The 25,718-nt window shown below is 36.4% G+C and overlaps 1 protein-coding gene across 1 annotated transcript in view; it reads right to left on the bottom strand.

Moving 5' to 3' along the window:
* Positions 1-740: 740 nt before the first annotated feature.
* GREB1 (growth regulating estrogen receptor binding 1) overlaps positions 741-25,718 on the bottom strand; it is a 95,270-nt gene continuing 70,292 nt past the window's right edge. Inside the window, exons 22-33 of the mRNA XM_032185716.1 lie at positions 24,402-25,012; positions 18,080-18,182; positions 17,196-17,354; positions 14,644-14,786; positions 13,700-13,861; positions 11,828-12,032; positions 10,542-10,716; positions 9,380-9,598; positions 6,479-6,614; positions 5,462-5,662; positions 3,987-4,125; positions 741-2,302 (exon numbers count right to left, since the gene is read on the bottom strand). Coding sequence (XP_032041607.1) covers positions 2,139-2,302; positions 3,987-4,125; positions 5,462-5,662; positions 6,479-6,614; positions 9,380-9,598; positions 10,542-10,716; positions 11,828-12,032; positions 13,700-13,861; positions 14,644-14,786; positions 17,196-17,354; positions 18,080-18,182; positions 24,402-25,012 — 2,417 coding nt within the window. The 3' untranslated portion in view covers positions 741-2,138. The remainder of the gene's footprint in view (positions 2,303-3,986; positions 4,126-5,461; positions 5,663-6,478; positions 6,615-9,379; positions 9,599-10,541; positions 10,717-11,827; positions 12,033-13,699; positions 13,862-14,643; positions 14,787-17,195; positions 17,355-18,079; positions 18,183-24,401; positions 25,013-25,718) is intronic.

Here is a 25,718-nt window from a genome sequence, read left to right as displayed (position 1 = left end):
GAGTACCGTTCACAGAAATACTGCAAAACAAACCAGTCAACAACTTTATGGGAAGATACACAAGCTTGCACTGAGAAGGCACTCTGATTTTCCCAGCCCTGTGATGTGAGGATCAGAGAAATATTACTGTGCAAAGCCACCACTTCTGAAAGCAAAACTGGAAAGCTTCTTGTTTCAACACAAATACTTAAGGCTTTTTTTCAGGATGAATCTTGGAGAAAGATGCATGTCTAAGCATTTGCAAAGCAAATCTCACATCTAAAAAATAAGGAAAGTTTACAGACATTTAGCATAATTTGTTTGAGTACAAGACAGGAGTTTTCAACCCTCTGTCTTTAGTCTTGATTTCTTCTAAAAGCTCCTGTACCTTTGAGGCCATGTTACATTTCAAGCCATTAAATAACACTGTTTTTTCTCTTGATCCGTTTCAGGAATTCTTTAATAGTGAGTTCCTTTCATCCAACTTTCCCCTCACCCCCAAAAAAAGTATGCTTGATAGTGCTATATATCACCAAGACAGATATCCATGCAGTGTCAGCTTTATTTATAAAGGATGGATTAGACATGAATGTCACACTCCTTTAAAAAGTTTAAATTAACTGACTAACTGTCGAAAACTGCCCAGGTGATGCTATTTACATAAAACAGTGCCGACCTTTATTCCCAAAATTTAAATGAAACAAATCTCTGAAAAAAAAAAAGAAAAAAAAAAAAAAATAAAATAAAATATACATGCACGCCAATTTCTACCAGTTATCTTGTAAACAGCAGTCTAAATCTCTTACAGTTACTGTAATTAGCTTTTCCCTGTGAAGGAACCTAAATTTGCTCTTTGGCACAATCATACTCATGTCTCCATTTCAAGACCAGTACTATCATGGCTTCAGCCACCTAATGGCATTTCATCAGTATAAAAATCAATGACCATCTGACTGGCATATCTAGCAAGAAAGATTGCCCAAATATTACACACCTTCTGGCAATGTCTACACTCATCCTTCCTGCACTCAGACTGAGCAAAGTAAACACTGATTCCGTAAAGACAAAAATGATGTCCAAAACTCAGAGAACATTTCCAAAAATCTAAACAAGGACTGTGATCACCGACTTCACATTTAGAGTGTACAAAATACCATGATGCCTCATGCCTTTCTATAACATGTTTTTAGATTGCCACCTAAATTCCTCTGAGTCACAGTCTCTATTTTCTCACTCTTTTGAAGCACCTTGGCGAGAAAATATCCCCAGAAAGTGTATTGGGATGGTTTCAGAACCATCTCTTCTCTGTTTTGACTGCACTGGGCCCAGCTTGAAGTCTGTAGTCAGTGCAACAGTTCAGTCAGAGGCCAAAAAACACCATCATTTTAGGTGCAAAAAGTTACTTGCAGGTCAGTCTCACCGTTTGGTATTCTCAGTTGTGTCAGGTAATTTCATTTTCAGGTTTAATTGTTCAGATTTCACTGTTAAGTCTATTTTCTTGACTCTTCTTTAAGTTAATAAAATCAGACATATATTTATGATTTCAACCCACAATTCCTCTATGGTAAAACTATCCAGTACGGTACCTGTTCAAAAATTAAGGCTCCAATGGGTTTCCTATTTTTTAAGAGTTATACTTTACATAGACTTTACTTCATATAAAAAACCTACCTGGATCAATCAGTAGCAATATACTACAAGACTAACAATAACCTGTTGCTTTGTGCCAACTGTTAGATAAATAAGACTCATAAAACAAAATCTGCACCTAGTTTTTCATTTCCTATTTTGGGAATGTACAAAAAGTTTTCTAAAACTCTTGCTTATAAACTTGTTTGTGGTGATTTTTTGCTACAGAATAAATGCATTCATTGACGTTCTTTCTGATCCAAAATAATTTCTGCCACATGCAATGATAACTTTCTGCATCATTCCCAGGAATCAAGAATTACTTCCATCAGACATTTGAATTAGAAGAGTCACTTATAGTACTTGGAAATAAGAGGATAAATTGATTGATTCTAATAAGCAATGTCATCAAACAGTCCTGTTTTTCCTAAGAAAGCAGAGCCTCTCAGAAGTCATCTTGTGAGATGGTGGCAATTAGTCTCTTGTCATTATTTTTTTCCTAGTTATATAGAAAACTTGTCTAATTCCTATTAAATATGTCGTCCGGTCAGGAAGAAAAGTGGTCTGTCCTCTTTTGCATTGGCAGTCTGGAATTCATCCCTCAGTCGGAACTGCCACTCGTCTTCCAGCTCTAGCCGGACAACAGTCTGGCGAAGAGAATTGCGATCTTGACAAATAACACACAGGGTGGCACCTAGGCAAACAATTAAAAAGAATGTGAATATCAACTTTGTTCTCAAATCACCCAGCTCCCACCACCCCTTAGCAGAAGGAATGTCCACCACTTTCAAAACAGGAGTTACAGATGTTCTTAAGAGAAAATTAGGACACACTGGATTTCAGAGAGCTACGTTTAGCTCCCTGTTAATCAGGGTCTTCTTGTGTAGCCTGAGATGCCTAGTACTCATCTGGTAAACAGGACAAGCAATACATTCCTTACACCTTGGGGTAAAAACGCATAAAAATGTCAAGTCTAAGCAGGTGGTGATAGATCCTGACAGAAAGCAAGGTAACGCCCTACGTCCATTACTGTCCTAGCCCTGCTGATCATCATTACCTCGTTGAGTAAAACCTCAATCAACAAAACACTTAAACCCACAAGACAATCACCATAATGGCTGATTAAGCTTTGTGTGCTTTGCTGACCAGAGATGGTTTAATATCAACTGTTTTGACTGGCATTCTGATACCATTTCTTGCATGACTTCCTGTCTTATGAAAAGAAGTGCTCAATTAAGAGGAACCTCACCTGCACCCAATACTCTGAAAGAGAGGTAGTGAAGTAGGAAGAGATACCCAAGACAAAACCAGCTGAGAATACAGTAAAAAGAAACAAGACAGTCAGGTGGTGTTTAACACTCAGGTAGCTGGCTAGAAGGTCAATTGGACTGCCAGTGGAGACAGAGAAATCCTGGATCAAACACACTATGTGCTACACAGCACATATATTGGCTGGTTTTTGCAAATTGAAACTGATAGCTTCTTGTCACTCCCTTGAAGAAATGCAATACAAAAGCACTTCTTTCATTATACGTTATTCTGACAGCCTTGTCAGAGAAACTAAAGGCTGATTAAAATGTGGGCATTGGTCCAGAATGAGAATAGACACTGGAACTTACGTGGCTTCAGTAACATGTGCAGGTGTAAGCACTGTATGCACCAATTTGCATTTTATTACACATATCTATACAAAATTGTATTAACTACAACAAAGAACATAGCAGTCCATAATTCTGCCTGTTTCAGCAAGGCATTTGCAGTAGTGTTCCTACTCCAGTAGCAGTTATAGCCAAGTAAAACAAATCCCCAGAGCATTAGATGTCTACAATAGTAGCAGAACAATCCAAAAGAAGTTAGCAATGTGACCTGCAGTGCAGATAATTTGTCTCCAGTACTGTCCATCATCACAAGCACCACATGGAGAAATTGATTATTGGGAATAAATTGGAAATAGACACTGTAATTTGAAAGGACAGCAAATAAACTTTGATGGAGTCACATCCATCATCTATTTTCTCTTGAAAATTAGAAAATATCACTTGCAAGACACAACAGGAAAATTCTTCATACATAAATCTTAAATACTCAGTTTTCAAGCAAAAGGTAATGAGTTATGAATATACACTAGGCATAATGATAGAGATCCAACATTGCCTCTCCACTTCGAAATCTGCAGAACACAGTTATAGACTGGTACAGGGCCAGCATGACCAAACAGCAAAGATGCTAGAACATATAAAGAGAAATATAAATATATACATAAATATATATGCAAAATTTTATATAAAATGCAAAAACAATAGTACTTTTCACATTTTTACCCAGATTCCTAGAGACCAGGATATAAAATTGTCTGTAATAAAATTACTGCAGCTCACCTTTAAGAAAATGAAACTTCTTCAAAAAGCTAGCTACAACAAAGGAATCACAGAGGTACAGCAAGAGACCACTGAATGTCAAACCAGAGGAACTGATATTCAGAGAGTGAGGCCGAGAACTCACATAGCAAACTGCAATCTAATTGGGAGAGAAGAAAAAAAAAACACACACACATACGTAAATTAGCTTTCTTCAGGCTTCTATATAACACCACTAGCTAAGGTTTCATACCTTGTAGTATTCACACCTGATTCACATTCAGACTTGCTTTCCAACTCCAAATATTGTGATTGTTACAGTTCTTTTCTAAAAATCCTCCTAGTTATTAAAAAGCTATATAAAAACAGTATTCAGAACTATTCATTAGTCCTAATTATTCATTATTATTATTACCATGAAGTTTAGATATGATAGGGTTTGAAAGCTGTGGTAATGACAGCTCCCCACAACCATAACTCTGTGATCTACCCAGCACAGTTTATCTACATAAGAGCAAATACAGTAATTGTGCAGTCTGACACAAGAAGAAGCCTTTGAAAATGTCTAATTTCATTTACATCACAATGGGATTACTCAAGTCAGTAGAGCTGTGCATATACATATGTGCATATGAGGTTTCTTGTTGTCTAGTTACTTTGTTTCTATAGCTATTCCCCCAATCCACAGGGCACCAGGAATATTTATAGCACCCTTTCAGGGTTTATAAGTTTAAAATTAAGGAAACTTTCACACATGAACTGACTTCCAAAGTGCTATTCTACTTACTTGGGGCAGACCCATATCTAGCATAAATCAGCATGATTCAGTGGAGGAAGGTTGACCCACAACAAGATGTCTATATTTATGCATAAAATAGATGCATGAATTCCTTCAATCCTACTGTATCATATACCAACTCAGGTTAAAACTCCAGAACTTTACTAAACACCACCACCTCACTATTGCACTTCTATCTGACCTACATTTGTGTTTAAATATGACCTTGCTTTTAGATCCAAACCCACTAGGGAGAGTCAACAGCTCTTGAGATCTAATGTCAACTTCTCCCATTCTGGCTGCGTGTCTTGGTATTTGCTTCTTTGCCTCAGCAAATCAGTCATAAGTAATCTAACACATACATACTCTGAAGTGTTTTCTCAGGACTAGGTAGCATTTGTAAAACATTCATTTGGAAGAAATTTGTTATAGGAAGGGTCAAATTGTAACAACACATTTAAAAAACAACAACAACAAAAAGTGCTTTGTATTAATTGAGACTAACACCACTCACAGACTATATGAGTATTTTGGACAGCTCTGGTATTGCTCTATCTGTATTTTATATGTAATTTCTCCCAGTATCTCTATAGGACAAAGAATTTTATTTTAACAACATGAGGATTCAATATCTGATTGTTTGAATGCTGTTATGAATGAATGCTTCAACATAGGCCATACATTTCTAGAGCTGACTGAAGATTACTTTGTTCCATACCTGTGGTCCTAAGTTAAGGTAACAGTCCACAGATAGCACTGGATGACTGTAATTCTTCAGTGAGAGGGGGAAGAAGCGATGGCTGTGATACTGGAGGTATTTTTCAAGAAGCAACTGAGCAGGTGCTGCCAAGAAGGTATGCTTGCTGTCAGGGGCACAAATGTACTGAGCAGGTGAGATTGAAACTGGAGTGTCAGACACCTATGAGGAAAAACATTTCTGGCACAGATGAATCATGATCAATCAAGTTGCACTTATCTGAATTTTGGTTTGTACAAAACACATCTCTATTCTATATATCTATATATCCTATATAGACCTATATAGATCTCTATATATAGGTCTATATATATATAGATAGGATATACAGATCTATATAGATCTATATGTCTATAGATACACTAGATCTAGATATAGATCTATATGTCTACAGATCTATATAGGTCTATATATATGGGTCTATATATATATATATATAAATCTTTATAGATCTAGATAGATATGGATCTATATATATATAGACCTATATATATCTATATATCCTATATAGATATATATCCTATAGATATATATCCTATATATCTAAGATTTATATAAGAAACAAAGTCATTCAGGCAAAAATATCTGCTACCAAAAATGTTTCAATGGTTCAAAGAATTATATTTGTATTTATAGAGTCTTTGGGGTTTCTTCTTTGAACTCAAGGTACTCCTAAATATGAAATCATGTGAAGATGAGTAATCAAATAGCTATAGAAAAAAAAGGTATAGTGAATGGTTATCTGAATTGTAGAGATACTTTAGGTAGTTTTGAAAGTTTTAGAGAAAATGATTACAAACTGGTGCGTTTATACCAAGAATATTGTGGATTTCAGGAAGAAAGACAAAAAAGACATGTCAGACATACCCCATTACTGGTAACTGGTGATGCACCATAATACCTCAGCTCTCCTGGTTATAGGGTACAAAAGAGAAAACAGAAATTTAACAACAGTGAAGCAGAGGTGCCGGTTCTCACCTTAGATTTAATGTGGAAGGATCTCTGTCCTCCTACTGCAATTTGCTTCTTCATGACACTGAAGTGATTGAACCGACAGATGAGAAGGCCCGCACTGTGGACACGCAAGTTGAAGTCAACATCATCACACGTAAACCTGGGAAGAAGAAAATCATAGCAATTCAGAGCAATGTTTCTCATCACAGACTAACAAACTCATGGTCTTTGATCAGTACGATAGAAAGGACAGCTGTCAAACATACAAACCCTCCACTCAGTAGCTAAGAGTCAGGGAAAGAGGCTTCATTTTCCTGATAATAAATGACGCCATTAACAATGGTTGAGCTGAGATTAAGAAAATCTGAATGAGGGAAGAACCACTTACAGAGTAAAAGGACTGGAAAAACAGCAGAAAGTGAAAGGAGAAAGGCAGCAAAATGCCAGGGAAAAGACCTAGGAGTTATTTTATTTGCCTCATCGTACAGTAATGCAGTCATAGAAAAAAGATACACAAATTACTATCCCAAATAAGGTCAAGAAAATTAACTCCTTTGACTTACAAGGACATGGATGATGTACATTTGATCTATTAAATTCAAAGAGGTCTGATTACTTATTTTTTCCTTTAGAATACAAATATGTGTTGGTGGTGGTTTATATAGTCCTCTACAGAAATAATGTCATTCTACATTAGAGACAAATTTATTTTAAGACGATTTCTCTTTTCATAGTCCAACAGAACTGCTGAGACATAGGAATAAAGCACACAGAGGTCAAACATCCTTGAGCTAAATTTGGCCCACTTCAGAAATAAAATGGAACAGAAGGTAAGCTTCTAGAGCTGACTACATGCAAATCCTCTGGCCTTTGGGAAATTCAAACTCATTTCTCCATTTCGAATGTAGATATTACACAGGAAACAGGATGATATGCAGAACTGTGGGATTAATATCCAGGGCTTGGATTTATGAGAGCTAAGCCATTACTGCAACAGTGAGCATTAGTGAGAAAAATGATATTTAATTATATGTTTTGAAAACCTTCTCTTTGATCTATGTGGATACTTGTTATCCCTGACTGTCAGTGCCTCTGTGTTTTAAAATATACCTTTTTCCTTGCCAGCTCAGCTCAGCATGTCATGTAATGCTTTGGCCTTAACAGCACCCCCATACAGCATTATGGTGAGCCACTCATGGATTAGAGACACAGACAGGAAATGAGTGGCGTGGTCTCGCATTCCTGACATTTTAGCATTGCTGCCTGTACTCATGTCATTGTGTTTTATTGCACTGTCATTCTCTCTATTAGCCCTTCATATTGCTTCATAAGATAATACAGCTAGACAGTGTGGGAGAACAACTCTGTGCCAGAATATGGATGGGAGCAAATTTAAAATGTTCTTTTAAAGTGTCAGACTGTTCATGATAAAAATTTAGGTCATCTGTTTAGCCAGACTAAAGGAAGCAGAAGCGCTTCCCCACAGTTACAAATAAATTTGGACTTCAGAAGACATCTTCCTGAGTCAGTTTTACTGAGAAAAACAGCGGGGTTTGGTTATCCAAGTGTAGGTACTCAGTGCCATTTTAGATGACTTGGGCTATCCCAAATAGCTCACAGAAAAATAAGTGTCTTAGATTTCATGTCATACCTGCCAGCCCCATGTGGACACATCCAGAGATGCCAAAGTCTCACTTTAGACAAGTGACTCCCACCTTTAGCAATAGCTACTTCATTCTGTTGTGATAAATGCTTGTCCCTCAGAAACAGGAACAAAAAATATTTCTTTCAGATAAATCAGTGAATTTCTCTGAGATTATATATTTAGTGAATACAATTCTGGCAACTGTGGTGATACTGTGTATGGCAGTATTTTAATCTGAAATACTCTATGTGAAATAATAAATGGGAAAAAAAAATGGGAAATCAGAGACAGAAGAATATAAGAAAAAACACTAATGTTAATGACGTTCATTTACTCCTTCTGAATTTGTTGATGAGCATGCATGTAGTATGCTCCAGTGTTTAGAACAGAACAGAACAGAATGGAGCAGAACAGAACGAAATAGAATCGAATGGAACAGAATGGAATGGAATGGAATGGAACAATTAAGTTGGAATGGGCCTTCAAGGATCATACAGTACAACTGCCTGATCACTTCAGGGCTGACCAAAAGTTAAAGAAAATTATTGAGGGCATTATCCAAATGTCTCTTGAACACTGACAGCCATGGGGCATCAACCATACTGCAAGGAATCTTCTTCCAGTGTTTGACCACCTTCACAGTAAGGAAATTTGTCCTTTTTTGTGCTCTGTGTTGTGCTGCTCAGTATAAAAAGCCCAGCTATACCTCAGTTCCATGTCAGAACAAGACTTGGTTTTGTACCATCCAGACATATGGTGTTTGCCAGAAGGCCACTTGAACTAGACACCTGGGGGACTTGCACTACAGGGCACACTACTGAATGCATTTACTCTGTAACTCAAATATGACCGCTTATTTCATGGAATCACAGAATTTCTAGGTTGGAAGAGACCTCAAGATCATTGAGTCCAACCTCTGACCTAACACTAACAGTCCTCCACTAAACCATATCCCTAAGCTCTACATCTAAACGTCTTTTAAAGACCTCCAGGGATGGTGACTCCACCACTTCCCTGGGCAGCCCGTTCCAATGTCTAACAACCCTTTCAGTAAAGTTCTTCCTAACATCCAACCTAAAACCTATATTTGAAACTATTTGAAACTATAGAGATTAATGTCTTTTATGAACTGATGGTAATTTGGAAAGAATTTGAACCTTCAATAAGAAAATCTCCTTGCTTCCCATTAACAACTTCCCCCAAAAGCCAACAAGATTATTTGTAAAACTTCTTTTATTTGGTTCGTTATGTCTTTTGAAAGATGCTATTTATTCACTTACCTGTTCTGATTGTACTGTACATTCTGTGTCAGATCAACATTTAGCATAATGAAATCATGCACATGGCAACAGGAGAATGGCTCCTTGAACTCAGTACTGTTTGCTTTACTAGACCATTTTCTCATCCCAATTAAGGCATAGTGAGTGACATTGGGAGTTGCTTCAATACGTTGCAGAATTTGCTTCAAGGAAACATTCCTTTCAGTCCATGTATAGTCACTATAATAATTAGGAAAATGTGTTAAAGTATATAGAGAATGATCAGAATATTAGTTATGTGAACAACAGTTCTCAACAGTCAAAAGTAGTTATGAGCATCAAGTAGATAACTTCAGTGTTGTCTTACTTTATTGCAATGTTTCACCTCTCACTCCAGGATAGAGTGAAAACTTACAATTAACTAATACTTATGCACTGGGGACTGATATACTAGGTCTGAAATTTATCTTAAATCTTGCAAAATATTTACTCAGGTTTGTAAACTTTTCAAGTTACCTGGATAAGGTTCCAAATGACCACTCAAGGGTTGCTGACTTTGTGCTATAACTCAAGAGCAAAGCATAAGATCCTCCTAGCCTACCACTCAAGTCCATAAATACCAAAGCTTTCACTGACTTTAGTTCTCTTTCAAGGTTTGCTATAAAACCTGAATAGCACTGTTATGGGAGTAGACAGAAATACCTAGTACAAATAATGTTCTAAAGCAATGAAAATAAAAACATTTGTTCGGAAATTTGGGGAAATAATGACAGAGACACACAGACTAGGAAATTAGATGCCCAATTTTCACAGAAATATCTTTTAGCTTCCTTGGAAAAAAACTGACAAAAATGTAAATTTGAATGCATTTGTTTTCCCAGTGTATCAGGGATTGTTTAAAGAACTTGAAATTTGCAGTCCCAGTTATTCTAGTTTGAAACAGTGTTACACTATACAGCAAAGGCTGCAAGGCACTTAAATCCTCAGGGGACAGGAATGAAAAGCAGGCACTAAACATTGTGCTATGCAAAGCCAGATATCTAAGGAAAACACTTGTTTCATTAGGCAAATATTATTCTGTACTTGTACAGGGTAAAAGTATATCAAACATGCAATTTCAAAACTGATATGCAGTGAAAGCTTAAAAGAGATCAGCTGAAAAAGCCTGTGTTCCTCTATTTACCTTTTCCTGTCTCCTGAACAATCAACTTCTACTGCATTCCACATAACACAGGAGTCATCTGAAATGACAATGAAAGGCCAAATATCCTGGGGTTTTATCCCCAGCTCCTCCTGCCGATTTCGTTCTAGCTCCAAGTTATGATAAGACAACTCTTTTATCAGGAAGTGTGCAGCACCTGAAACCAAGGGCATAAACCATATGATCAAAAATAGGGACAGAAATTGTTTGCTTTTAGCTTGGAAAACTCTTGAAGAGAACATTTCTGCAGCCCAGGGTATGACTCACTGTGAAGATTTTAACACCCTCACACTCCCTGGAGCCAATCTCCCATGTCACTTGCTGTAAGTGACTTACAGGACCTCACTGGGAAGCACACAAAATGAAGCCTTTACTTCTGTGGTAAAGATTTGTTAATGTCTCAAGGGTTTAGTCACTGATTCTTTTAACACCTTACAGATTTATATATATATAAATATATATATAAATAACAGATATTTGCCTCCACTATCATATCTGAGTAGGAACATCTAGAAATGATTAACTAGCTGAACAACATAGGAACAATTTCCCTTGACTGTCAATTCTGAATGCTTGTCACTACTGCTGTCTATAAATTGTTCAAGCAGTAAATCGAAGTGCTGAATATTTCACAGGTGTTATATTAACAGAATCTACCTAAGAGATGCACATGATCAGCATGCTTACTAATCTTCCCCCATCTCTGTTCTCCCCTACACACATCTGAGACTGTAGTAGAGGGCTTCCAGCCTTATAAATTGACATGATCCACTTCTGTGAGATCCTGTAGTTCCCTCCTCTACCAATAAGCCTGAGCATGACTCAGTTGAATAAACAGAAGCATCTAGCGATATTTGAGGCTCCCCGTGCTACCTGAGATATCCACACAGAACTAGCAGTGACACAGGCTTCTGGAGATAGCACACAATTTACTTCCAAAAATAAAAGTAACAAAAATAAAAAAAAAAAAAGAGGAGGTAACTCCATCTGAATTAACCATCTCTGTTTCCATTTAAAATCAGTAGTGAAAAGTAAATATTTCTATATATGAGTCATCTAGCTTTTCCTAGGTGACTAGGATTAAGTGAATGGCACCCGAGACTGTGACACATTGTCTTCAAAGAAAAACCAGGTCACGAGAGCAGATATGGTAGCTCTGCATATAATAAGATCTATATAATGTATATCTCCATTTCACTGGTGAATAACACCACCTCAAGGGCCCAGATCATGTGTTCTCATTCGTTAGAACCTTTGGCTATACTTACCTACTCCTGCACTGTTGAAAATGCTTGGAAGAACAAGCATGATGTGGTTGGGCCAGTACTTCTTATATATGGCCATTTCATATTCCTTGACAACTAAAACGTGCAAATGACTGGCTCCATCCATTGCATGGTATAAATTGAAAAGTCCATGTTCATGACGCCCAGTGGTGGGAGTAAAAGTGGGGCTTTTTATGTAATCTTCATTCTGTAAATAAATAGAAATGTGAATTTCTATATTAAGCCAGATGATGTTTAAACAAGGAGAACCAAATCTGTCAGCAGAGTAAGTCAGATTCAGTGACACTGCATTTTTACATTTTAAACTAGCTTAATAGGGAAATAAGCACAAGTTAGAAAAAAGAAGAAAACTCTTTCTATTAAATTATTTGACCATTGAGAGTGTGGTGAACTGGACAGTATTGTTAAAAACTTGACGTGACAAATGTACATGGATCTTGAGGTTAGATCTGGAGAAGGATTCATGTCCATATGACTTAAGAAGGTACGAAACATCTTAGTCCAAAACTGCAATACAAGTCTTATGACTGGCTATCATCCAAACTTGAATGCATTTAAACTCACTAGATACCTTCAGGTTTGATAGTACAGCTCCTTAGAGGCCTGTTTCTACAGACTTCCAGGACTATTACAGTCAGGGCAACTGATTTCAGCCTGGTCCCTACTAAGACCATTAAGGATGCAGAATGAATGTGTACTTCTTCACAGAGACTCTCCAAAGTCCTCACAATTAAGCAGACCAGATTTAAAACTGCCAAAGTACAACATGGTGTGTTTGATGCCCATGGAGTTCTACAACGGAGAAGTTAAAACACATTGAGAAAAATATATATATATATTGTAAAGGTTTCATAATCTAGGTTGCAATCTAGATCATAGCACTTTTCAAGCTTGCAGAAAGATTGAAGGCACCATTTTGGAGCAGATGAATAAAGAAGCAAAGAAAGAATAAACAGTTTTGGCAAACTCTTAGAGCAAGCCACTAGCAGAAGCAAGAAAAAATCCACAAGGACCCAATGCACAGTTCAAATTACCTAGCCAAGCACAGGCTTACTGAAGTTTCATTCTTACATCGTACAGTTGTGACTCAGTTGCTGTTTGGGGTCTCCCATTTCAATCTTGAGCTGGGCATAAATGCCCAAACTGGGGGGTCATATTGATTGATTATCATTTATTGGAAGCAGCTTATTTTCTCAAATATAGAAGTGCTACTATTGTTCCACAAATTGTTTCAATAATACAGACAGTGTGGCCTGAACCATTCAGAGCTTCATCATAAGCATAGATATTAGGAGTCTCTGTAAAGGCCAGCATTCAAGATTGCATAGCCTGTCAGATGGATGATCATATGAAGTGTTTTCTGCAAGAGCACCCTGCAATTCTTTGTGCAGTTTTAAAGCCATGACAAAGATTCTTTGAAAGCCTTGCTTTTTTATGAAAGCATTTAAGCATTTATGCAGAATAGAATAGATAATCTACTGTCATCTTCTACAACAACAAAAAATGCTTCTTTACAGTAAACTGTTTAATAATTAAAACCATGTCTGAGGCTCATTGCTGAAACCATTCTCACTTTAACATCTTAAACTCATAACCAAAGAACTTTTGCCCCAGATTAAGAAAGTATGTACTGAAGGATCAGCCTTGGCAATGAGCAAAAGAAATAATTTATTAGCTGTTTGACAGCTTTGCTTCATGTCTCCCTTTCTGGCAGAAAATACAAGCTTAGTGTCAGGACATCCTTATTATCTCTTGATAGCAGGACCAGAAGTACAAAGAATCCTATTTTAACAAATTGAAAAATCGGTCATGTTGCTCTCCCATACATGGACATAAAAATAAAAATCCATCTACCTTATCTGTGACTAGTGGTAGCCGCATGCTTTCCAATTGTCTTCCTGGTTGGCTAAAGACAAAATGATGTTCCTTTGACTTTGGAATGATAAAATGCAACTGGATCTCTTCTCCCAGCATGGAATAGGAAAAGGCAAATGCATGTAGAGTGGATTCATAAAGCTGAGAATGGAAAAAAAAATAAGATAATTCAGGTGGTTAGAATCAAACATTTCCTACAAGGTCTTGCTGTGTTTAATACACATTCATAATATTACCAAATACATAACAATCACTTAATGTATTGCACTATATTTTACCTAATGATTCACTATATGTTAAACAATTCCCGCTATGATATATTACACTGAGAAAAAAAAAAAAAAGTTATGTCTCCCTCTTTTGAAACCATTGTTTCAGCTTTGTATGTAGATAGTACCAATGCTACAGGCCACTTTCTGCTTACAGAAATGCTATCTGACCCATAAAAAACAGTATTGACATCACTAATACATTCTTCCTCACAAGCTAATAGGCAGGAAATTGGAGGGTCACACTGAGTAATAACAACGTGCATGCCATTTATAACACACATACTGCAATACTGCAGTTTCAGAAGTAGCATCTTTTGTGGTAACTGAGACCAAAATGTAAGTAAATCCCAGTGAAAAAGTTTACTGGGAGAGCAGTTTTCACTGATATTATACATGTAGACTGCTCATAACAGCACTGAAACAAGTTAGTGTAAATGAGATGAGGAACAGTCCTGTGAAGTACCCATATCTGCAGTCTGGTCAAGGCAAGCAAACCCCAAGAAATAACAAAATCTGTCAATCAGCTCTTTCTTTGTTTTTAATACATAGATACAGTTTGTAAGCTAATTCAAATACAGTGAATGAACACAAAACTGAGTTCAGTCTCTGTATCAGCTTTTGTTCTGAAGAGTAGCATCTGGAAATCTTTACCTGGTACCTGGGATTGAAACCCATATACTGATGGCACTGTTCACAGTGATGATAGGTGTTATACGCTGCATACTTGGATAATCTCATTCTAGTTGTTTGACGGCGTGTATACATATCCTCCTGTCTCCTGCTCATTGATCTATCTATTAAAAAAAAGAAACAACATATATGTAACATATATTCAAGTCCAGAATGTATTCCCTTGTGACAGACTGTTTCTGTCACCGTATCTTCTAGGAAAAATGGCATGAGTAAATACACGCAAAACAAAATAGGAAATTATTCTGATGTGTTTTACAAATTAATGCGTACACCAAAGAGCACTACAAAGATGTATCTGCAAGTTCATGATTATGGTAATTCTGTACAAATGTACATAAAGCTGAGGCATAAGCAAATCTAGATTTTTAAAATTAATATTGCTGCTGCTGTTATTACTGGTTGAACACTTTGAAAATTAAAAAATAGTAAAAAAGGGTCTTAAGACAGATATCTGCAATCCTGTGATGGACATCACAGTAATTAAGTGAAATGAACTCAATAAACTTACTGATGTTGCTTTTTAATGTATAACCACGTTAAATAAAAAGTTTTCTCTTGTGGGAGACAGAAGAACGATGAGATTTAATGATAACCTATGATGAGAACACCTACCTATGCAGAGTTGAGACCATGACTACATGAGCTTCATGCAGCCTTTAAATGGGAACCATTTCTGTTGAAAAGGGCTTATGTTATGTCTGTCATCTGGCCAAATACTTCATTCAAATTTTCAGCATCAAATCAGGCTGCTCTTGTCCTATCAATTTTAAAAATCACTAAGTATAGATTTTCCACAGTCTGCTTGGGCAACTTGCTCCAGAGCTTGATCACTCTTATTCTGGAAGTATTTTTCATACTACTTGTATTTTCACATGTTGCACCTTGTTTCTATTGTCGCTTGTCCTTACACTGTGTATCTATATTAGTTTGTGAATACAAGCTCCCATTATGAAGCAGTAATCAAATAGTCCTGTGAGACTTTTCCAGACTTAACAAACCCCATTCTCTCTGCTTTTCTATGTACATCATGTGCTTCAGGCTTCTATCCATCTTGGTTGCTACCCACTAGACGCACTTCTGTATGGCAAAGCCTTTCTTGTACTGGGAAGCTCAAAGCTTGACACAATACTCCAGATGTGGTCTTACAAATGCAAGGCATAGAGGAATAATCACTTTCTTTGAGTTGCTTGCTAGATTTGTAGTTGGTTGGTTTAGTAAACCAATAACTCAATGGAGAACTGGTGACTCATGTTCAAATTGCTGTCTAGAGGATCAGAAGGTTACTTTCCTCAAAGCTGCTTTCTATACAGATAGTCCCATGCCTGTACAGGTACAGAGGGTTATTCCACCCCAAGTGCAGGATTTTGTATTTGCCTTTGTTGAACTGTGTGAGGTTCCTGTGAGCCAATTTCTTCAGCCTGTCATGCTCTCTGAAAGGCTGTGCTGCCTTCCAGCATATTGACTGCTCCCCCAGCTTGGCATCATCCATGAACTTGCTAAGATTGCATTCTGTCCCTTTGACCAGGTTATAAATTGCAATCTCAAACAGCATTTGCCCTACTGAGTCCCTGATTATTACCATGCATAAGTATTTGGCCACAAGGGTGATCACAGGGTGGGAGTCTGGACATGACTTGCAGGAGGGTTTGTTCCATAATTGTTTGGGGGACTGAGGATAGGTTGACTAGGGTGTATTTTCTTCAATCTTCCTTCTAGTTCTGTAGAGGAAAGGCATAGTATTTACCTCTTCCCAGTCATCAGAAAACCCCAACAATTGTCATTACCTTTAAAGATGATAGACAACAGGAGCTGGATGTTAGTCAGCTCCATTGTTGTGCTTGGATGCATCCTACCCAGTCTCATGGGCCTGTGTATGTCCAGCTGGCTTATGTACAGGACCATAGTAAGAGATTTATTTCACCTGACCATAGACATTTTCATTTATTAATTTGCCTGTAAGAGTATTATGGCCCACAGAAAGCAGCAGACACATCTAGCCTCTAACTGACCTGACCTACCTTACATGTATACTTTATCATGAGATAATTTATACTTTAGAAGAGCTTATTTCTCATGAAATATTTTTAAGGGTGTCCAGAGGACTAATTCACACCTCAGTACTCCAGGAATCTAGATGCATTTCACCATTTCCAAAACCTAAACTAAATAAACCTATAAACACTTTTAAGAACACAAATTTACGTACATAACTAATACATGTCACTGCATTGCTACAAAACAAGACAATGTTACTACATAAAAACATTCCAGTATGCAATTATTTTTGTGGGATCAGAAAGTTTTCAATGAGACGCTACCCATTTAATATTCCATAAACTATTGATAAGCCTCATACTCTGGTGTTTCATCTAACAAACTACAAATCTCTTTCCATTATTACCTAGTCAAGTGCAATTCTGATTTCATTCTGTTCAAAATCAACAGAATTCTCACATTAAAACCAAATTAATACATATGTGTGTGCCATTCTAAATTTTTCAGATTCTAACCTTCACTGTTTATTGTCTGAAGCTTGGAACAAATCAGACTTGCATCTTCATATTTCGGGTCATGGATAGTGTAGTTAAAAGGGATCTTCTTAAATGTCTCCAAATCTGGCCATGTATCTCCAGGTTGATGGTAGCTTTGAACAGATTCTTCTTTTAAGTCTATGGTATTAATGAAAAATAAAAATTCATGGAATTACAATTTTAAACATTCTTTATACTGTTATAGAAGGTTTTGTTATGCCTACAATTCTTAAATCTTTTTTTTTTTTTTAATTTCATCATTCTGATGAAGCAATATTATTATGCATAAAGATGTGTACCTTTGAACAAAAGAACCTCATACCTCAAGAAAATTCTGGCTTTTAAACATTTCTTTTCACTGTAATACCTTGATAATCTTTTTAGAACAGTTGGTGGAATGATAATGAAAACAATGTCAAGGTCCTAGTAAGTCTGATCTACCTGGATCCAGGCATTTGCAGTATTTCCACACCACATTTGTGAACTCAGTTGAGGAAAGATACTTTATTCCCATTAAAGAAAATAAACCTTACTTCAGAAATCACAGTATTAAGTCCAGTGCATAGTTAAAGCTTGCTACACCTTCTAGTGATAAGCCTAGAGCAGTCAAAGAGAATGTGCACTGAAATCAGGCCTTTTTTTGAAATCGGTAAAAAAAGAGCACTAGTCCAATTAAATGCTTTTCTACCCTTTTCAAGAGGATGAAGGATCTGACAAGTAAAATGGACAGTATAACATATTTCAATAAAGTAAATCAATTACAAAGGTGAACAGCATCAAATATGCATGCAAATTACTTCTTGAATTAACATAACAAATGTCTACACTTTCCAGAAGCAAATATTTTTATAACAAGAACTTACTAATGTTGATTTCTTCCTCATCATAAACATCCACTTCTGTCAGTCTGATCAGCATTCTGGACAAAATACTAAGGAACTGCAGATAGGCACCCGTTTTCCCTATCTGTAAATATATAAATCAGAAAATACAAAAGAAAACTTTCATTTTCATCTGGAAATTGCACCTGCAGTGAAACATTTGGTGTTTGCATATCCCTATACTTGTATATTCATAAGCCAAAATGACATGCTTAAATGTCCAACATTTCTGTGCTCTCTCTGCAGGAAATTAGTTTGGAAAATGCATTTTATATCACATGTCTAATTCTCTCTTTCTTCTATAGTTTCTACATTGGCAGTGAACTTCTAAAAATCCATATAAGCTCAAAAAATCTTTCAAAAATTACTCCTTTATATACAAGATAGCTAAAGAGTTACTTCAACCTTGTTGTACTTGTACAATTCATCAGCACACTGACTGCTGTTGAAGTACATTGATTATTCTGAATAACAGTGTCATACCTCTGTTGGAGAACTTGTGCAGGCCACATCCACTCCTGGAGGACCTGGCATATGTAATAATGTGTTTTTTCACCTCTTGAGCTGAAAAGATATTATTTTCCTTCCCTTGTTTTCAAATTATCATTTAAAAACCTGTTTTAAAGTTACTTTAAGACTGTAGCTTTAACCTTTCTTTTTTACCAACACAAAATACATATTTTATCTTACACCCAACTGTATCACTGTCCCTTTATAGCTTTTTTTAGCTAAAAGGTGCAAGCCACAGCCAGCTATTTACTCAATTAATTGCTGTCTTCTATACAAAGTTTTTGATGATAACATCAAGAAAATAATGCCATGTCTAAGCAGACAGCTTTGCAAACCATTACATTTTAACAGAGAGCAGAACATACGGGGTTTCAATGAGCAAAAAGAGACCAGCAAACTCCTGCCATTCTCACAGGAGAATACAGAGTGAGGTTAACATGTAGACCACTATGGCACATTCTCCTGCTGGAACTGTCTGATTTTGGACTACATCTACATTACTACTGAATTGAAAGTCCAGCTTTCACTGCCATTACTTCTAGGACACGTCAGAAGCATATGGCGTTGAATTATTAAAAATAGTATTGTATTTAATATTTTCCATGATTTTTTTTATTTTTTAATTTTTAATTTAAGGCTTTGCAGATGAAGCAAGAGCAAGTAAGCATTTATTTTGTCAAAGTTCACTGTCTGTTGCCCTTAATAAATCAGATTGCACATGAAACATTTTTTTGCCAACGGTGGGAAAGGGTCCCCTGTTCCCTGCTGAGGGTTAAATAAGTCTTTCAGGTACACTTGGTAGACCTTGCAAGAGCACACAACCCCATGTTATCCAGGGGTAACACATTAAAAAACACGACTGAATAGCGGAAATTAGGGCATGGGCTATACTCGGCCCACAGACCAGATGTTTCTAACTCCCAGTCTAGGTTTTCATGCAAAATCCCTTAAGACTGATGAGATTCTTTCTACTGACCTTGGAATAAGGCTCTAGGGTTCACTGGGATGGATATTTATTGATAAAGCAGACAAAGAACATTTTATCTTCCCACATCTGAGGAAAACTTGATCATAATTTGTTCTGTTAGAAAATGATTTCTACGTTTTTTCTCACATCAGAGTTTACCTTTATGTGCCATTATGAACATACTCTTTTTAAGTGCCTCCCACCATCCTTTCATTAAACACTGGGTGGCCTGACAGATTAAGAGCTCCTTAATTTTGAACAAATGAGAGACGAATTGTCAAAAGTACACAGCCGTAATTCCTAATTTTTTTGAAGTATATATTTAGAATTGTCAACAGATCAACAGGCTGAAAACCTTACTTCTCCCCTTCAGTAACTGTTTAAAACTTACTCTGTACATGTATTTTTCCTTTCCCTCATGAAACAGGTTTTCACCAATGGTTTTCAACAATGTATCTGGGGTCAGCAGGCTACCTCTAAGTGGTATTTGGATGAAAGGTGTCAATTGACTCAAATTTACAAAGCTGTAGGGTCACAAATTGGAAATGTTGAAAACCACAGAACTAAAATACTACTCCCAAACCAGGAAACTAAAACGTCTGCACTTTTGATATTCTGTGCATCACATCTCATTATCTGTCACATAAAAACTGACTAAGACAATACTGTGAGCTTTATGGACTGTTAGATATTTGCAGCACTGTATGAAAAATACTGGTGGGAACAAGCAAATATCTCTCATTTTCAGGATCTTTTTTTGTTAGCAGAAAGCTTAGGCTGAACACATGACAACATTCATATTTTGACTCCACTCAGTTGCACATTTACCTGCATTTTTCTGCTGAAGAAATGAATTGCTGTAATACAGAACACTTTTCCCAGTTCATTTAGAGAACAAGAAAAAAATAAAAATGAATTTTTACTGACAATCAATGTTTACTCCAGCAGGGAAGAGCCGTGAACATTTGAATTCGTAGCATACCCAGATGGGTAAATGTGACTTTAAATTTAATAATATTGTTTTCTTTATGCACCATCTCTAGACAAAACAGAAATGCAAAAAGTGTCTTTGCTTGTTTGAAAATACAGAGTAGCTGTCAACAAACAGAGCTTCCAGATCTCTCTGAAGAGTTCTCATCTCATCTGTCACTCTTTTGGATCAGTTTTATGGGGCATCTGCAAAGAGATCCTGCAAGCAGGATAAGGCACTTGGGGGCCAGACATACTCAAGCAATGGAACTATTACTCTTTTGTTTCTGGCTATGTGAATTTGGAAGACAAAAGTATGATGAAGTAGACTCCAAAGAAGAAAATCACAGAAGATTAATAAACAAAAATCTCAAATCTTGAGAAAACTTATGATAGGATTGTGGGTCCTGCAAAGATTTTGTATCTTGGTTTCTATTTGTATCCTAAACAGAAGGTGTGATTTGGCCTATGAGAAACTAAGAGCATGTTTACTCTGCAGTTCTTCATTCACAAAGAGTTTTGTGAATGAAGAGCAAGAGGAAAGAATATGAATTCAAATTCTTCCTGCAGAAAATTCTAGAGATATGAAGGTCCTTTTTTTGTGTGTGTGTCAAAGACACATAGTGCCTATTTTTTTAACTTGTTCCAGGACCACTGGTAGTATTTTATTACTCTTACATGTTGATAGAAAGTACCAAATGATTTCAGTCTTCACATTTGGAGAAATGTGGCAAAGGGGAAATAATTCCATAAGGCTTTTCTGTTTTAATTTCCAGGCAAGATAGTTCTTCACATACCACAGCAGTGGTTTTCAGACTGTGGTCTGCAAACCAGTAGTGATTCATAGAAAATATGCTGATGGTCCACAGACAGCTGGTCAAATGGTGCTGGCTCTTCTCCTTGTTTCCACTTGCTATGTTCTGCTAGAAGACAGCTAACAAAAGATATATTAAATATTTCCCTAATACTTTTATTACATTAGAAGAATGGCATATAAGCCCATTGTAATAAGGTTTTAATAAGAGTAGAGGAAATTCTAAACGTATCTAAGTTTTTAGCGAGATCAAAACTTGAAGATCCTCTTTTTCAGGATTTATCTACAGCTTATAATGCAGAAACTCCAAGCACTCAGTAAGGATTCAATATAACAAACTTGCTTTCAATTTGAAGCTACGAAAAACAAAATATTGGAATGATACAGCAGAAAGCCTACAACATCATTTCATTCCAAAGGATCCACTCAGACCATAACTTAACTTCTAAGCCCACTGTTTTATTAGTATTTTAAATGATGTCAGGAGGCACCTTTCAGGATAAGAATCACTTGTGTTTGAGAATTTAATCATCTGTGTGGATAGATGAAAAGTAGCCTTATGATAGAACATTTTGACCAGTCCAGAGGGTAAAATGTCTCTGTGAAGGGTAAGCGTACTTTACTACCAATTGCCCTGACAGTGAGAAATGTAATTTTGTTTCACTAATATATCTAATTTTCTTCATGTGTTTATTTCATATTTTTTTCATTCTAACCAACAAATTGCTTCCTGATTTGAATTTTAATAAAGTAATTGCTGTCTAATAAAAAAATAACTACTTCCTAATTTTTTAAAAAGAACTTTAATGCTTTGGTTGAGATGTTATCAATCCTCCAATAGGTACTATCTAATAATTGCCTTTTATTAAGATGCCACAGTTTTCTGCCTATATCTCTTCATGCATTAATCATGAGTCCATGTAACATGATAGTACTATCGATCACACATGAGCAAAACTTATATCAGTAAGGAAAATTCCCCAAAAGAGAAGGGACATTCTTATTTTTGTAAATTTTACTGTAACTACACACTAGAAGAGATCCTCTGTTGTTATACCTTAAATCAATAAACAGTCAACATACATTTACAGCTCTTTTGGGGGCTTACAGGTGTTTTTAGTACTTTGGGAGGTTAAAATACCAAAATAAGCAAAGCTGCTTTTTCCCACCTAATTAAATTAAGATATACCCCTAAACTGTGAATTGTGACATCAGTGTGTGAATTTGTTCTGTGTCAAACATCTATATTCTTCAGAAAGTACTGGAAAATATAAATTGGATATAAATGCAAAGAGTGTCTTTCAGGAACTGATCCAACTGTATGATCTAATTAACAGACTAGGAAATAACCCGTATTGTGCAAACAGCTGGAGAAGGGATGAAATTTCATGTAAAGGAAGGGATATCAAGGGTGAAATTCACTGCTGTACAAAAGGTCTATAGGAGACATATTCTGTATTTGGGAAAAAAAAAAAAAAAAAAAAAAAAAGGTTTCACCTGGTTGCAAAAAGTGTTGATTGCCATACCCTGGTAGGGAGCCAGTGAATAAGCAAGTTGCCTGTCTCGTTATAATTAGTTAAACGGCACATATCATACGTGTTAAGCAATAAATCCTTCTCATGGATGTGTAGTATGCTTTCAGAAATTTCTGAATGACTCTTCTGAGAACCTCAGGTTTGCAATTGTGACCCCAAACCAAATGCTTTATGATCAAATGAATACTAAAGTGGTATTTACTTACCAGCAAATCTGGATATTTAAGGTGTCTCTGGAAATAGTATCTTTGTGGGTTTTGATGTGTATACATATAAAATTCTATCAAAAATTGTCACAGCCTGTGTTTTTCTTAGAGATGCAAATTGGCAATCTGTTCCAGAATGTATTCATTTTTGTGCTGCAGCTTTGTATGACATTTATTTTCTTGACCATGTAATTCCTCAGTCTTTGGCAGGCAAACACAGATAATTTAGATCAAAGGAATGGAGAGTAGTGTAAAACTTCTCATCAGAGTACTTTCTGGAATCCTTTATGCATTACAGTAACATTTGCAGGAAGTTCCAACATGGAAAGTCCATTTATGCTCTTCCTACTCTACTGAACCCTCATTTCAGATGTACAATGAAATTAAATCATTTATTAAATAGTAATATATACTTTCTTTTTGAAATGGATTGGCATGGAAGAGTGTTAACTCATTAACTATCTTTAGATGAATTATCTCATTTGATGTTAGAATAACAGGAAACATGGGTCTTTGCCCTGTTTTGATTTATCCTTTTTGACTTCTGATGTTCACAGGATGTCTATATGTTCTCTGTAGGCATGGGGTCTCTTTCTAGCTTGGTACTCCTAGCTTCGTTTCTTGGTACTCCAGCAGAACAAGAGGCACAATATTAACTTTAGCGTGTAACATGAGTTGAACTGAGAGCCACCTTGCTCAGAGATTAGAAAATTTAAAAGACAAGGGACTTCTTAGATCATTGCATGATTTCCATGCATCCTTTGAAATAAAATTTTAAAATTCTGAGTCTGCCACTCATCTTGTAAATACAGCTTTGCTAGTGAACAGACTTTCTTGCATGTGTTATTTACAACAGCTTCTATTTCTGTCTGCCACGTGGAGGAGACAGAGAAATACCTTAATTGCAGACTCTCAACTATCTTTAGATTGATCATAAGAAAGTGGTTTTGTTCAGATCTTTGATCTTTATTCAAAATGTAAATGATTATTCATCTTTAGCAAACTGAAATAATACATGCAATATATCTTCTGAGAAAACTATATTTTTAAGCATTTTAAGTGAGAGAGCCTGACAGAAAATGAACATTGCTGCAGCTTCATTGTCTTTGAACTTAGACTAACAAACAGTAAAGAGAGATTATTTTATTAGAAGGGAGTTAGGAAATAACGAAATAAAATAAAACATAAGCAACTTAATTCTTCACCAAAGATGTTTCAAGTATGAATACTAACTAGTATATTTTTTCAGAGAATAAAATTAAACAAAATAAATGAATGATAATACCTTGCTCTTATTACACACCTGTGGTGGCCCACTCAGCAGCAGCCTCCTTGGGTGAAAGGTGTCCATTCTGCCCTCATTCCTATTATTGTAGTCCATATGGGTTGGCTTGGGCACCGTCCATTGGCGGTAGTATAGAGATTGCTCCGTGCAAGTCATCATCTTACTCATAAGAGGACGAAAAGAACTTGCCCAAATAACAGAATGATAAGGTAAAAGGGAAGATGATTTGGGAAGTCCACTGCTGTCCGTAGAGGTAATAATATCATAAACCAGTTTGGGCAAGAAAACTATAGGAGGCTGTTTTGATGCTTTGGTCATGGAGCATTGAGAGGTCTGTAGGATGAAGGAGTTGTGAGTAGGCGCAGAGAAGGAAGAGGAGGAGGAAAAAGGTGAAGAGGATGAGGAGGTGATGGAAACTTGGGCACTTTTTATGTTTTGTTTTGTATCCAGTTGTTCTGTTACTGGTGATAAGTGTTTGCTGACTGTTGTTTGTGCCCCCTTGTCTACCTTCTGCTTCTGCCTTTCATGGTTGTTTGTAGTTTCTTCAGTGCTGTTACTTAGGTGGGGGGATTTTGCTGTATCTCCTGCTGTTACGAAAGGAGGTGATGACTCACTGCAGAATGCTGTAACTAAAAGAAAAATTCTATTTCAATACAAGGCAACAATGTCATCTAGTCAATGTCATAGTTAAACACTGAAAAATCATTGTGATATGGTGCCTGTCAAGTAATGCAACCTCACCCCTGTTCCTGCTTTCAAATTAATCATACAGGAAGTATTAATGGGACTAGTTTGGAATATCTGTCTCAATGCAGCAACCACCTTTACAAAAACTGAATTTGCATAGGAAAGCTGTCAGTGATTGTTTTGTCCTCTTCTTCCCTCATCCATTCCCTGCTTGACTCAGGAGTTCATCAGATACCATCATCTCTCAAGACCACTATAAAATTATGTAAACTGTTGTTTAAAGGAATGCAAGAAAATAAGTACTAACAGGAGAGGAAGATTTCCTTAATCACAGGCAAATTTTGGCCACATGGACACTGTGAATTGAACAACAGCACAATTTTAAAAAAGAAAAACAAGTGGTGAGAAAGTTTATAAAAATTTCTTCAAGTTGTTTTGGTGATGGTGGGTTTGTGTGTGGGGTTTTTTTGTTTTGTTTTGTTTTGTTTTTATTTTTCTTTTGTAACAACCATTGTGTCTACAGAAAAGAAATCAGGCCAAATATGCATGTCAGCATGGTGAAAACTACAATTAGATCAAAAAGATTTTATTGTCACTGGCAAAAAACAACATGTCTTTAAAAAGCTGCATGACATCTCAACTCCTATA

Source organism: Aythya fuligula, chromosome 3 (genome assembly GCF_009819795.1).
Source record: "Aythya fuligula isolate bAytFul2 chromosome 3, bAytFul2.pri, whole genome shotgun sequence".
NCBI lineage: Eukaryota > Metazoa > Chordata > Aves > Anseriformes > Anatidae > Aythya > Aythya fuligula.
This window is presented reverse-complemented; position numbering and strand designations above follow the sequence as displayed.